Here is a 12,827-nt window from a genome sequence, read left to right as displayed (position 1 = left end):
GAGAGGGGGGTTCCTCGGCTGCCCCGGGCTGCACCAGGGCAGCGCCGGCACCGCCGGCTCCTTCCTGACCTTCCAGTTACGTGCTGCAGTATGGGCCCTCTCAGCGTGCGCAGAGGAAGGGGCTGGGGACTCTAGGTGACAAAACTGTTCGGATACACAGGTAGATAGCTGGCAGGGCAGGCAAAGCAAGCTAAACGTCAGAAGAATGCAAGCAAGCAAGAAAGGAAACAGCAAAATTAATGAGATTCCATTCATGTGGCTTAATGTTCATGTAGTATTTATGAATAATATATGGCATATACCAATTAAAATAATTGACTTCTTGTGTATTTAATAGACTTAACAAGTGAAGTTTGAACTTCTTAAAACAGCTCATTTAGCCAATCTGATTCTGTGATAATCACAACTAATGTTACCTATCTGAGGCCTTATTGTGTGCCCATAGTGTCCAAGTCTTACCCTGCTCCTGTCTCACTTGTTTAATAAAGTCATAAGCACATTCCATTGCTATGGTGTGAAGCCAAAAAACCTTAAAGTCCTGCTCATCAGTGCTAAAGGGGGAAATATAAACAACATGATACAGGCATTTAGTACAAACTTAATTCAGGTGGCAGCAGCAAGGATCCTATAAGCAAGTGTGAACTATGTTTTTTAAGAAAAAACTTCTAATAGTTAATTAAATGCCAGTATTTTCAAGATATGTTTCATTCCTCTAAACATATAGTACTGAAATTGTTCAGAATTTTAATTTTTGCCTCAGGTAAGCATCACGGGAAGCATTCTTTGCAAAGTCTTTATGAAAATCATCTTACTCATGGCTCAGTTTTCATTCATTTAGAACTTGTGTGCATTGTACTTGATATTGATGTAAACTTTAAATAGAATTGCTTTCTACTTACTATCACCAAAATCTTAAAAATATTTTTCCTTTAACTGTGTATAACTAGATCAAACACAGGAGGAAGCTACCTAGAAATAATCCAGTTTATTGCTCAGTCTGCTTTTCCCACATTGCTATTGTGAAACCTACTCCATCAGTAGACAGAGCTTCTCGGATTTCTGTAAGCTTTGATATCTGCATGAAGGTTGTATAAAACTTGTTATGCTGGAGTTGGTTGTACACAGAGAAGTAACAGGGATGAACAGATGAAAAGGTCACTTATGTCAAAGGATGTGTTCAGCAAGAGCAGCGCTAGAACAGACACCTTGTGATGGCTCTGCCCTCCCCAGAATGCAGCACAGGGTGGGTATGGGAAGTGTTCCTGTGCCCTCTTTCTCATCACTAGATTCCAGCTTTCATTTTGAACATACAAGACTTCTGCTGTTTTCCTTTGTAAGTTAATAGCAATGTAAACTAATGTAGAAAGTGGAAGTGCATGAAAACAGGGACACAGGAGAACCTGATTCTTTTAAAGCAAATCGTGGTATCAGCAGGTATTCTGTAATGATCCTAGAATGTGATCATTGCATTGCACTCCTTTCAGGTTTAGTTCTTAAACACAGCTTGGTTTTTCCTTAGCAATTGACTGAAGGGAAATAACTGGCTTAGAGACAAGGAAATCTCAATTATATAATAAATTCATTTACAGTTAGACCTGCAACATAATAAATCACAAAAAGGGATGTGGAGGGGTAGAACTGATGTTTTAGCAGTTCTTACAAGCTAGGGAATGGTGCTAGGCTCTTGCCACTCAAAACATGCAGTGCCCTGACCACAAGACACAGTAACTGCAGCGCTCTCATGGGCATTTCCAAACTACAGGGCTTGATCCACAGGTGGGGTCAGTGCCCAGATTCCCCTGATTTCAATCCCAGCTAAGGGCTGGGGTTTGTTCCTGGCTCTGGGTGGTAGCTCCTGCATTGCTGTTTGCCAAGCAGCATTAGTGCCTTGTCACCACCAAGCAATGGCACCAATTTCCTTCAGCACACCCTGTAAGGAGCAGCCTGACCTTCCAGGATTAGCAGATTACCTCTTAGCAAAGTGATAACTCCACTGCCCAGATCTCAGCATTTTCATCATTCCTACTGCAACTAGGGCAGTAGAAGTCTTTGGTGTGAGATATCAAAGGAAATAACACCAAGGCAGACCTGGAGTCAATACATCTTCCCATAGCCTTGTAGGTCACCCATATGGTGACCTACCCAAATAGCCCGGGTGGGATAACTTGCTGACATGGTTAAAGAGGGTTTTTTGTTTTTTTTTTAAAGCAGGGTAGTCTAATGCGAGGGGAAGGAACTTACAGAGAATATAACAATATGGACCATGTTTTAAACTGCCACATTCCTAACTGGCTGTTTGATGTGCAAAAGTTTGTGACAGATTTGTTTAACTTGCTATCAGAATGGAGATGACTTACTGCAAGTCAAGGATTAGATAATTAGTTACTGACAAAGAAACAATCACAAAGCTCAGCTGAATATTAATTCTGTTTTAAACACTACTAAACCAGCTGTAATGAAATGCATCTTACCAGACAGTCAGCTCTTTACTACATAATAGTGTTTTAAGCATGTACCATCTATAAATTATCTGGTCTTTTAAACACTTCACTGCATAAACAAATAGCTGCATAACAATGAAACATCTCAACAGCAGCTAATTTAATGTATGACTTCTCCCATCTCATGATGAATAATTCCCCAGTATTTTAAAATATCTGCAGATTTTGTTACCATCTCTCTTAGCAAAACCTTTCTTGCGTTTAAATCATATAAAAGGACCTAATATCCCACTTGAGAATAGGCTTTTAACTAGGATTTATGGATATAAGTTTGAGATAAAAAAAATAACCTTCTTGAACCAACAAGGATAGATAACACCTCGGCAGGACTATGAAACAGTGGTAGTGAGTAGTTCTAGATCTCAAGCTCCTTGGATCAGCAATAACCTGCTGCACTGAAAAACATTAAGTCACTTACAAGTTTCCATCTGGAACAAAATCTGTCCAACTGTTTCCTCAGCCATTTCTTGAACTAATTTAAGCAAGCTGCATAGAAGGGGTAAAGTCACCCTAAAACCCAACACCAGCAAAACTAGGAGCCCTTCTGTTCACTTCCATGGCCTTTGAATGAGGCCCTTAAACAGAGAAATCAGAACACTGGGAAATACTATATACTGATGAGAATGGTCTCATTGGCCTATCCTGCCTTAGGAACCCATTCTGTTCAAGAGGACTCGTATGAAGCTAAGTCGATGCAACACTTGTTGAACACTGCTGTCTTGATATTAGCAGTCAGCTAGACATCACTATGCAGATCATTCATTTTCAAATGCAGCGCTGGGAGTCCACATCTTTGCCACTCTCTAGTTAAACATGCTTATTCTCAAAGCTCACACGGGTCAGGAAATTCCTCAAACAGCAATTGCTTGTATTAATGACAAGACTGACAGCAGGCAGATAAAAGTGGACATTTCAAGAAAATCAGATTATTGAATAGGAAGTGAAAAGCAATCAAATGTCAACCTCTGGGGACAGGGAGAGATTGGAGCTATGGATTTAAACCAAGAAACCTCCCAAAATAGAATAAAAAATATACACAAACATTTCCTAATGTGTTTGCATTTAGTCCTCAACCAGAACACATCTTTCTGTGCATCATATTAACTTCATTCTGAGAATCTGAAGGTATTTATAAACTTACAAAATATACCCCACAAATAAAAGATAATGCCCAGAATGAACAGTAATACTTCATCATCGATTACAAACACCTCTAGCACTGCTATAGTCCTGAAGATACTAGCTAGTAATTTCCTTTGTAATTTGCCAGATAAATCACAAAAAGTGAGCAGGCTTGACAAATGAGCTGCAGTTTTCTAGACTGTGGTCTAACAGATGTATTTACACATTTCATAATATAACAGTAGAAATCCTGCATGCTACTGCCAAATGTTGTACTAAATGTTACCAAACAAAAATCTCCCAACGAATTCCTATCATGCTGGCTATTAAAATAGCCTGTAATGTGCATTTTTTTCTCTCTCTTTCTTTTCTTCTTCTTAGTCAAGACAAATTAGGCTTCTTTTACTGCTTTAACTTACACTTTTCTTGCTCACCAGTACCGGAAAAGCACATGTGTACATGCACAAGCAAATTGCAAAATGCCTATCTGAAGCATTATGTCAGTCTTCTTTTAATACTTTGGGATGTATTTTAATAAATAAAACAAAATAGGCCCAAAATCTAACTCTGATCTTGCTTCCATTTTACACTGCTCTTTGAAGCACTTCCCCTTTCAGACAAGGACAGAACAATCTGGTCATGCCTGACCTCAGCCTGAGCCAGCAGCTCTTTATCCAACATCTGCTTCCCTTAAGCAGCTTGATATTTCGGTTCATTTGGTCAAAATTAGTGATAGAGCTGAGTGGTGCTCCCGGGGCCACGCAGCCAGCGCACACCCTGTGTGGTACAACCCAGCGAACACCGTGACGCAGCCTGCTCCGAGAACCACGCCGGGGACCCCAGCCCACACCATGCACTGACACGGTTTGGAGAGTCAAAAACTACACTAATTAGCGTTCTCAACAAAGTAGGACAGAGTATTTGAAGCCGCAGATACAGCTACTAAAAGAACTGTGAATAGTCCTGAATCATGCACTTCCTGAATGGCAAGTGTTTCAGAGAGAGTTTTTATATAAATTGAAAAACAAACACATTAATAAATTTAATACATTAAATATGTTTTTACATCTAGAAATGTGTGCATTTTTATAAATTTTGAAACATGGAAAGAAATTTTCTTCCTACCTCTTCCAAGGCCCATAGAGAATCAACCACAGGCTTGATCTTCTTATCATTGTATAGATTTATGAGTTTGTCCAATACACTCCTGATCAAGCCACCTCGATTCTGTTTGAAGAGTAGATTCAACAGAGAAAATCCAGCAATGACCTTGTTCTCCTCATACAGCTTGATAGGATTTACCTTCTCAACCTGCCACCACTGAAAAGCAAGAAACAAGAGCAGCGTTAGAACAACACTCCTGGGGACACACACAGCAAAGAGCACCAGAAAAGTGCCTGTGCTGACACGATACACTAGTCAAAGCGAGAGATGCCATTTCCAGGACTCCTCTGGCTCCCTGACACAGGGAAGCGGGAAGGAAGGCTTGATCTCCACATTAAATTTGTAGAGCTGGCTCTCCTGTTTACAAGCATTTTATTTGAGAAAAGGTGTTTTTTTAAGAAAAAAAAAAGCATGCAGTTGCTGAATGCTGTGTAAACAAACTACAGGTTTTGTTGCATGACCTCAGCCTATTAAGAAAACAATGACCAGCTCTGCTTTTAGGACATGGAATTAGAAATAAGGGATATGGATGTCCCTTCTTAGTTCTGCTGCTATCCTTTTCTGCCAGATAAGCACCTAACCTTTGTGAGCAGCTCTTGGCTCTCAAAAGAGCAAGGAAGCCATATACTGCTCAGCTAGCTGCCTTTCACACTCATGGCTGGTGAGCAGGCTTCATAAAATAATTGCATATCTAACTCCAAGAACATCCTGAAGACTGAGACTCCTCATCACAGCGAGTTTCATTGGAACACAATTTTGATAAGTTTAATACTGAAAAAAAACCTGTACAATTATTATATTAGTATACAAAATAGTTACATTTTTATGAACAGTTTGATGCACTACTTTATTATAAAGCCTTGCCTTCCTTAACAATATTTGGTATTAGCACTGAAAAGAGCATTTGGAGAGAAGAATCATTCTACAGTTAAAAAAAAAATACTGTATTGTTTAAAGTTTTTTTTTTATAGTTCTGAACTTGAAATCAACAGTTTTAATTTCTGTATTAGTGTAGTCAAACACCTTGCTGGTAGCAAGAAAGCCTCCACAAGCCTGAGTGAGGGGGCAGCAAGGTAGGTAGTATTGCAACTTCAGTAGAGACAAATACAAAGTTTCAGGGAAAATTATCTCAACTATGCCAATGGTGCAGATACTGGAAAGGGAAACTGTCATTCAAAAAACAAGTTTGGCAGGTGAGGGCTGGAAATCAAAGAAATCCTTCTATTTTGATCAAAAAAAAAACACCCACAAAAGAAAACAAAATATCAGTACTACCTGAAAATTATTTCCATTTAATCTGCTGTCAGTGGATCAATCTACCTTACAGATTCTACAGTGGGTGGCAATCACATGCTGGACACAGCATCGATAATAAAAAGCGCAATGAGTATTATCTTGTTTTATTTCAAAAAGGCTTGACAACAGCATAAAGATTGTGTCACTGCAACTGTTGAGTAAAGTTGAAAGCAACGTATATTCATGCTTCTTGTTAGAGTCCTTGTTTTATCTTGATTTGCCTTCCACAGAGGCTTTTGAAGTTAATTTCTCCTGGGAAGTGGCTGTTGCTGGAAGCTGTTAATGAGCTCTTGGCAGGAAGATTTTATGATATGTCTTTAGTCAGGGTTTCTCCCTTTTGTCTTATCTGAAGGAATCACTCTCACACCTGGTTCTTGCTCACTAGCAGTTTATTTGATCTGTTTGTCCTTTTTGTCTCCTAAGTTTTCTGAGGAGATTTTGTAGCTGTAGTAAAGAACTGTAGTGAGGAACAGTTTAACATTTGAGTTCTGATTTTGTTGACAACATCAGTGAGAAAAGAAATGTCACAGCACAATCTCTTTGATGCCACTTGAAAGGGAGGTGAAGGAGAAATGAAGAATACTTTTCTGCATGGAACTAATCTCTGAAAAGAAGGAGATGACTGGACACAAGCCCAGTCGTAACAGATAGAGATCTCTTAATTCAGTGCACTGTACTGACAGTTTTTTCAGAAATAAGAAACATAGAGGGCATAGTTCTCCTCATCTGTGGATACGTCATTCCACCATCCATGAATAAACAATGCACTCTGATTTTTAACATAGCTAAACAGGTGATCTATGTCTGCTAGCTAACAAATTAAATACGCACTGTGCACAGATCCAGATCCTGTCTAGCTGTTATATCAAAAGAAAACATGTCAGATCACATTGCATTCATACCATTCTTCATTTTAGCAACATGAAAGGTAACAACTTAATGGAGATGAAGAGAATGATAAAGATGAAAATGTTTTTTAAAAAGCCTGAGGTTAGAGGAGTGTGGGGAGCAGAATAACAGCAGTGTGACACTTACTGATTTCGCAAAACTGAAGAAGCTTTTTGTTTCCCCAGTAACCATGTTAGATGAACCTGTAAAAGATGAGTTCATTTACAGACAACTTATTATGTGCTGACAAGCAGACCATTTACTATATGTAAAATGGTTTCTGTAATTCATGCTTCAGATTTTTTTTTCTCCACAAGTTTAAAATAGATCAGTAAATGTCCTTTTACTGTGGAAATAAACCACAAAGAGTCCAAGGTGACAGAGCCCTAGAAGTTAATAGATGTTCTGAGATCACAAAAACATAATTTCTTAAATCTTCTCAAAAAACAAGAACAGTTCAAGTGTCATATGGCATTTTGACACCAAGTCTCTTCTATAGCTGTCTGCTTCTCTGCCGTAAAATGCCATCCGCCTCTGATGTACCGTCACTGAGGAGCTGTCACTACACTGATGTCCTTCCTCTCTCATCAGCCCACAGCTGTATCTCAGCAGAGCTCTGATCCTGCCTGGGTGACCATACACACACACACACTGCAACCTGCCGCCAGCAGCAGTAACCATTCGCTTGGCTTGGACTTCCTTACGGGCAGCCACTTGGCTTCTACGGTCCAAGCAGGTATGTGAGACAACTTATGCACCGTTACTGCCCCTTGCATAGCTAGGTAAAAGTGCAGGGAAGTGGGAATGTTTATCCGTGAAGAGATTCCACCTTGCACTGCAAGGACACAGTCTTCATTCAAAGCTCAGCAGTCCCTGTAGCAGCTCTCTACAGAACTCGGCCAACTGGGGCCTCAGCGCCCGCAAACAGCGCGGCGGGCAGAGCGGCAGCAGAGGCGCCTGCTCTGCGTGCACAGCAGTCACTATATGCAGTCTGCTCAAATGAAGACCAGAGACTTATGCAGAGCAGCCTCCAAGTTCCCTTCCCACAAGAACAGAGTTCTGTTTTATTGCAGTCTCCGAGACCATACTATTTTGATACCTGTGGTCTGTAAATTAGAGAACCAAGCATACACATATATATATCTATGTGTGTGTGTGTGCGTGCATCATTTTAGCAAATGATGCTAACAATTTGATACAGGCACTTTCACTTTGGGGATTTTTTTTTAACTATCTCAGTAATTCACTCTATGCTCAGCCTTACTAAACTTCTCGACTGGAAATGGCCAAACTGAGAAAACCAGCCACACAGGTAAGCCTCAAGTTCTGGAGTGGGAAGCATTGATGAATTTAATAGACCTTAGCAAAGGTGCTTAGCAAAGCTGTACTTTGTGCTTAGCAAAGCTGTAGCTTTGAAATATATACCTGCATTTTTTCCACTTACCATATAAAATGTAAGTCCCAAGTGGTTTGAGGAGACTGAGGCCTTTCCCAGTATTTTCTCCGCACAAACAATCCAAAACAATATCTACCCCATCTGGTGAGATTCTAAAATGTAAGCAAAAAAAATCACTTTTCAGTAGGTTCTGAGGTATCACAAAAACAGCATGATACAAGCTGATGGTTATATTTCAGCAACACAAACCTTTCAGACCGAAAAGAAGGGGAAAACACCTTTTCGCCCTTTGTGAGGACTTGCAGTAAATTTATATATATATATATGCAGTAAAGTTACATATATATATATATATATACGTTATGACAAAGTATCTCTTGCTGTTCTTTTACTGAATTCATAAGGAAATACCTCTTCTTAGTCCAGCTCGTCTATGACAGAAGACCTTTCGAGATAACTTTACCAAGCATATCATTTTGCTTCAAGCTTCACATCAACTATGCCCCAGCAAAGAGTTAATTTAAGCACAAAGAGAAGGCATCAAAACTGAGCATGTCGACTCTTGAGCACTGTTGCCTTGCGTAGAGTTTATTCACTTATTTGTACTCAGGCCTCTGACAAATGCACCACTTGCAGCTCAGCAGCCTTCAGTGGCTTCCTCATTGACGAGATCCCCCCCTCCCTCTCTCCCAGCGTTCCCATTTCTATGGCTCTGGTGTTTGGCTTTTGACCTTGCTCCCTGTGGGAAGCTCTTGCGTGCAGTGCCCCAGCACCAAAGCCACTTCCCACCACCACCTTCTCTCAACCCACCGTGCTCGCCCAGCGCCTCTCCGCAGAGGAAGGGCTTCCCCTCGAAATGGGGCTGCCTAAACCTGTGCGCCGTGGGCAGGCAAAGGGGCAGCCCTCCCTGGCGGCACCCAAGTCCCCTAAGCAATAGAATAGACTAATGTCCAGTAAAGCAGAACTGGGGCAGACAGCTGTGCCATCCGTCTCTCCACCTCTTTCAAAAGGCAATCCAGACACTCAGTTTCTCTTTAGTGCTCAGAATTATATCTAGAATAAATTACAGTTCCCAAAGTCACATATTTAATATCTTCCCATAGGAGATCTCCAAAGGGTTTTTCTTAGTCTTTTGCTAGGTAGGATGTAACTCTCACTCAGGAAAACAAAAGATTACCTTTTTACTTCCTGAACATAGTCTGCATTTCTGTCAAAGAGATGAGTTACTGAATCTTTGATAGCTTCATGTTTGAAAGACGAAGCTGTTCCAAAAACTGTAACGCTGGGAATAGTTGAACACAGCTGAGCAACAGCTTGACCCTGCAAATACATTATTACATTAATTCACTGACATAGACTCAGTGAAGAACGTTGCAACTGGCAATTTGTTCATAATACAGCAAAAAAAGTGAAAGGCTGACCATGCGTAAGCAACTCCCAAAATAATTTCATACTAGCAATTTAGGAAAAGGAAAAAAAATACATTTCAAGGAAAAGGATATCCTGGAAAAAAAAAGTAACTAGGGAGAAAATCTGAGTTTAATATATCAGAAAAATGTATCATAGAAGAGTTGTTCTTTTAACAAAGACATTGTAATCTAAGGAAAAATTTTGTTAATATACAAGGAATGCCTAAACTGATTACTGAAGAAGTGCATGAGGAATAGTTCTAGTTTTCTACTTTATATCCGATGTGCATTTTGGAACAGCACTAAACAAGCAGGATACTTCATATGGCCAAAGAGCACAGAAAGTGGTTATTATCAACCTAGAAAATTTGGATACAAGTTTACTACCTAAAGGGACAACTCGTATAGTCATTGTTTTAACAATTAACATCATCCCTTCAAGAAAGAGGTAGAAAGCTAAAGACAAAGTGCTGCTTCGAATGCTTGGGTCATCTTCCAAATCTAAGGACATTCTTAAAAGTACTTTTTAGGATTTTATTTGCCTTTGATGTTTCACAGTTTCCTAAGCTTAAGTTTTGCCTTAGTCTATTTACCAATACTATTACGACTTTATAAATAAAAAGCCATACTTCCCTCTAGAAACTGATAAACAAAGCAATTGAAAGAAACAAAAAAACTCTCATAGCTACATCTTCCAAAATTTTGCATTCTACAAATCAGAAAATTAAAACACTCTTTTTTTTTCAGATTTGTTTATTCATTTTAATAGCTCTAAAACACCAGCATCTAGCTATTCATCTTAGTGCCATGAATGTCACTTTATGTCCTATGGAAAAGTGATTGTTTATTTCCATCTTAACCACTTTCATTTTAAGGCAACTTTGGAGACAATACCATAATTCTCCCTTCAAAATTATTGTGATATGAATTAAAGCATAGGACAAAATCTTTTTCTGAACTATGAAATTTGAACACAGAGACTTTACATAGAAACAACAGATAATGGAGGAAATTCTATGTGAATATTTACTGCATTTGCAGTTGTCCTCACTAGTCTGAGCCCATGAGAGCCCCACCAGTAACAGTAGCTGGTGCTGCCCTCTTCACACTTAGGACAACTTGGACAGAGTCCACGTACAATTCCAGTCCTCTTTTATTGAGGAAGGTCTTGCAGCCTATTAGGCCAGAACGGAATCACTGGCATATAAACACACACGGAACTTAGACACAGCCCAAGGCAGGTATAGTGGAACCAGTCCCAATACTGCATCTAGGGAAGTCGTGTTCTTGCTGTCACAGTAGGAACATCAGGTTGGTGTGAGAAGTAGAGCACATTAAAGCAAGTCTGTTTGTCCTGTTACTATTTCCCAAAACGATCATTACTGATGATTTAGAATCAAGACTAGCCATGAGTCACATTTACAGTCCAGCCCATCCAGGCCAGTACTTCATCTTCAAAAATGATCAATAGCAAAGGGCAGAAAGTGGCCCAGAGCATGTGCAGGGAAATCTCCTCCCAGCTCCTGGAGATAAACCACGTAGAGACGTTCTGAGCTGAAGGCAGCATCTAACAGCTCTGGCTCTTGCCGAATTCCTCTTAATTTGTATCTGAAACCCTACATTGTTTTGGCCCACACAGCTTCCACAGCATCAGCTTATTTTTCTTTATACTGATTTTTAAATGACCTTGCAGAAAGTATGCCATTTCTTGCGGCAGATAACATGCAAATTTCTTGTCATATTTTCAAATTCTGGACTTTCAAACAGACTATGATTCTTTTCTAATGTGATGCTGAAAATTACAGTGCTAGAAACGGAAACTTGTCTTGCTCTGTGACAGGCAGGCTCAACTTCCCAACTACACACATCTTACATGTATCCACTCACACACAGAGGTATTGAATTTATGTAATTACTTCCAATCTAGAGTAACTGGAACAAAAGCAAAAGCTGGTTGGGCTAGAGAATAATCTGTGCAAGACATATGTGGACAAAGCTTGGTTTTGTCCTCCATCATGCAGGTATTTGCCTAAAATCAGGCAGGTGGCCCTTAGAATTTCAAACTGATCTGGATCAAATTGTGAGTGAAAGGATATTCTCTGCCTGTAACCCAGAAGCAAAGGATTCTGCTTTCATGAGATGCACCTTTTCAGCCCATGGTTTTCACAAGAATCCAGGCAAGACTGAAATGCCTCTTTCTTTTCTTCCCCAAAGCAAGAGGCCTTCAGCAATCCCAGCCGTGCACAGAGATCCCTCCCCGACGCCAGGTGGGGAACCCGTGCTCCAGGGCCCGCCGGAGCCGGAGCCGGAGCGGGTGTCCTGGGGGCCTTTTGTCCGCCAGGAAGAGGTGGTGGTCCCTGCAGGCACCTCGCTGGGGCTGGAACGTCCAGGGCCTGGGCACGGCACTGCTGGGGGCAGCCAGCAGCGCTGCGGCTGCTCGGGCAAGACCCCGGCACCATTTCTGCTTTCACATACCCGGGGCCTACAAATTCGCGAGGCTGAGAGGAGGGAGGCCTTGCACAAACACTAACCCATGCGATTTCCAAGAAGATTCCAACAGATCAAACTAGACTTGTAACATTGTGCTGCTTTGTCTGTACACTAACAAAGGGAAAAGAGATTTTTGATAGCCAGATTCTGCCTCTCTCTGCAACCATGTTATCCTGCTGGAACCAGCATGGTTACAGGAATATGCCCAGAAGGAAGAACTGGCACTGTGATTCTAAAAATATTATCACTGGATTTAACAAGTTTGTATTTATATTTACAGCCCAAAGATTATCATTTGAAAACTATATGCATGACTAGTAAAATCATCCATGGAAAAACACATTTCTTCCAACCAGAAATGCTGATTATTTGTATGTAAATACCAGTAATCAGTGCTTGGGTTTTATTTACAGTAGGATAATTAGATAACTCTGCTTACCCTGAGGGTGTTGGCATCTTCCCACATAGTGCTGAATTTAATTGCTAATGACAATCCTCTATGTTGAGCCTCTCAAGAGAGGACAACGTTATTATTTATATAATGTTTCAGACTGGATTTCT

General features: G+C 40.4%; 1 protein-coding gene across 1 annotated transcript in view; it reads right to left on the bottom strand.

Moving 5' to 3' along the window:
* VAT1L (vesicle amine transport 1 like) overlaps positions 1–12,827 on the bottom strand; it is a 44,593-nt gene that overhangs the window by 15,903 nt on the left and 15,863 nt on the right. Inside the window, exons 4-7 of the mRNA XM_088530844.1 lie at positions 9,545–9,687; positions 8,416–8,519; positions 7,119–7,174; positions 4,749–4,943 (exon numbers count right to left, since the gene is read on the bottom strand). Of these exons, the coding sequence (XP_088386970.1) occupies positions 4,749–4,943; positions 7,119–7,174; positions 8,416–8,519; positions 9,545–9,687 (498 nt within the window). The remainder of the gene's footprint in view (positions 1–4,748; positions 4,944–7,118; positions 7,175–8,415; positions 8,520–9,544; positions 9,688–12,827) is intronic.

This window comes from Tinamus guttatus, unplaced genomic scaffold (assembly GCF_059628265.1).
Source record: "Tinamus guttatus ecotype Peru unplaced genomic scaffold, ASM5962826v1 Tinamus_guttatus_pri_ptg000389l, whole genome shotgun sequence".
Taxonomy (NCBI): Eukaryota; Metazoa; Chordata; class Aves; order Tinamiformes; family Tinamidae; genus Tinamus; species Tinamus guttatus.
Note: the sequence above shows the minus strand (reverse complement) of the source record. Positions and strands in the feature narration are given on the sequence as shown.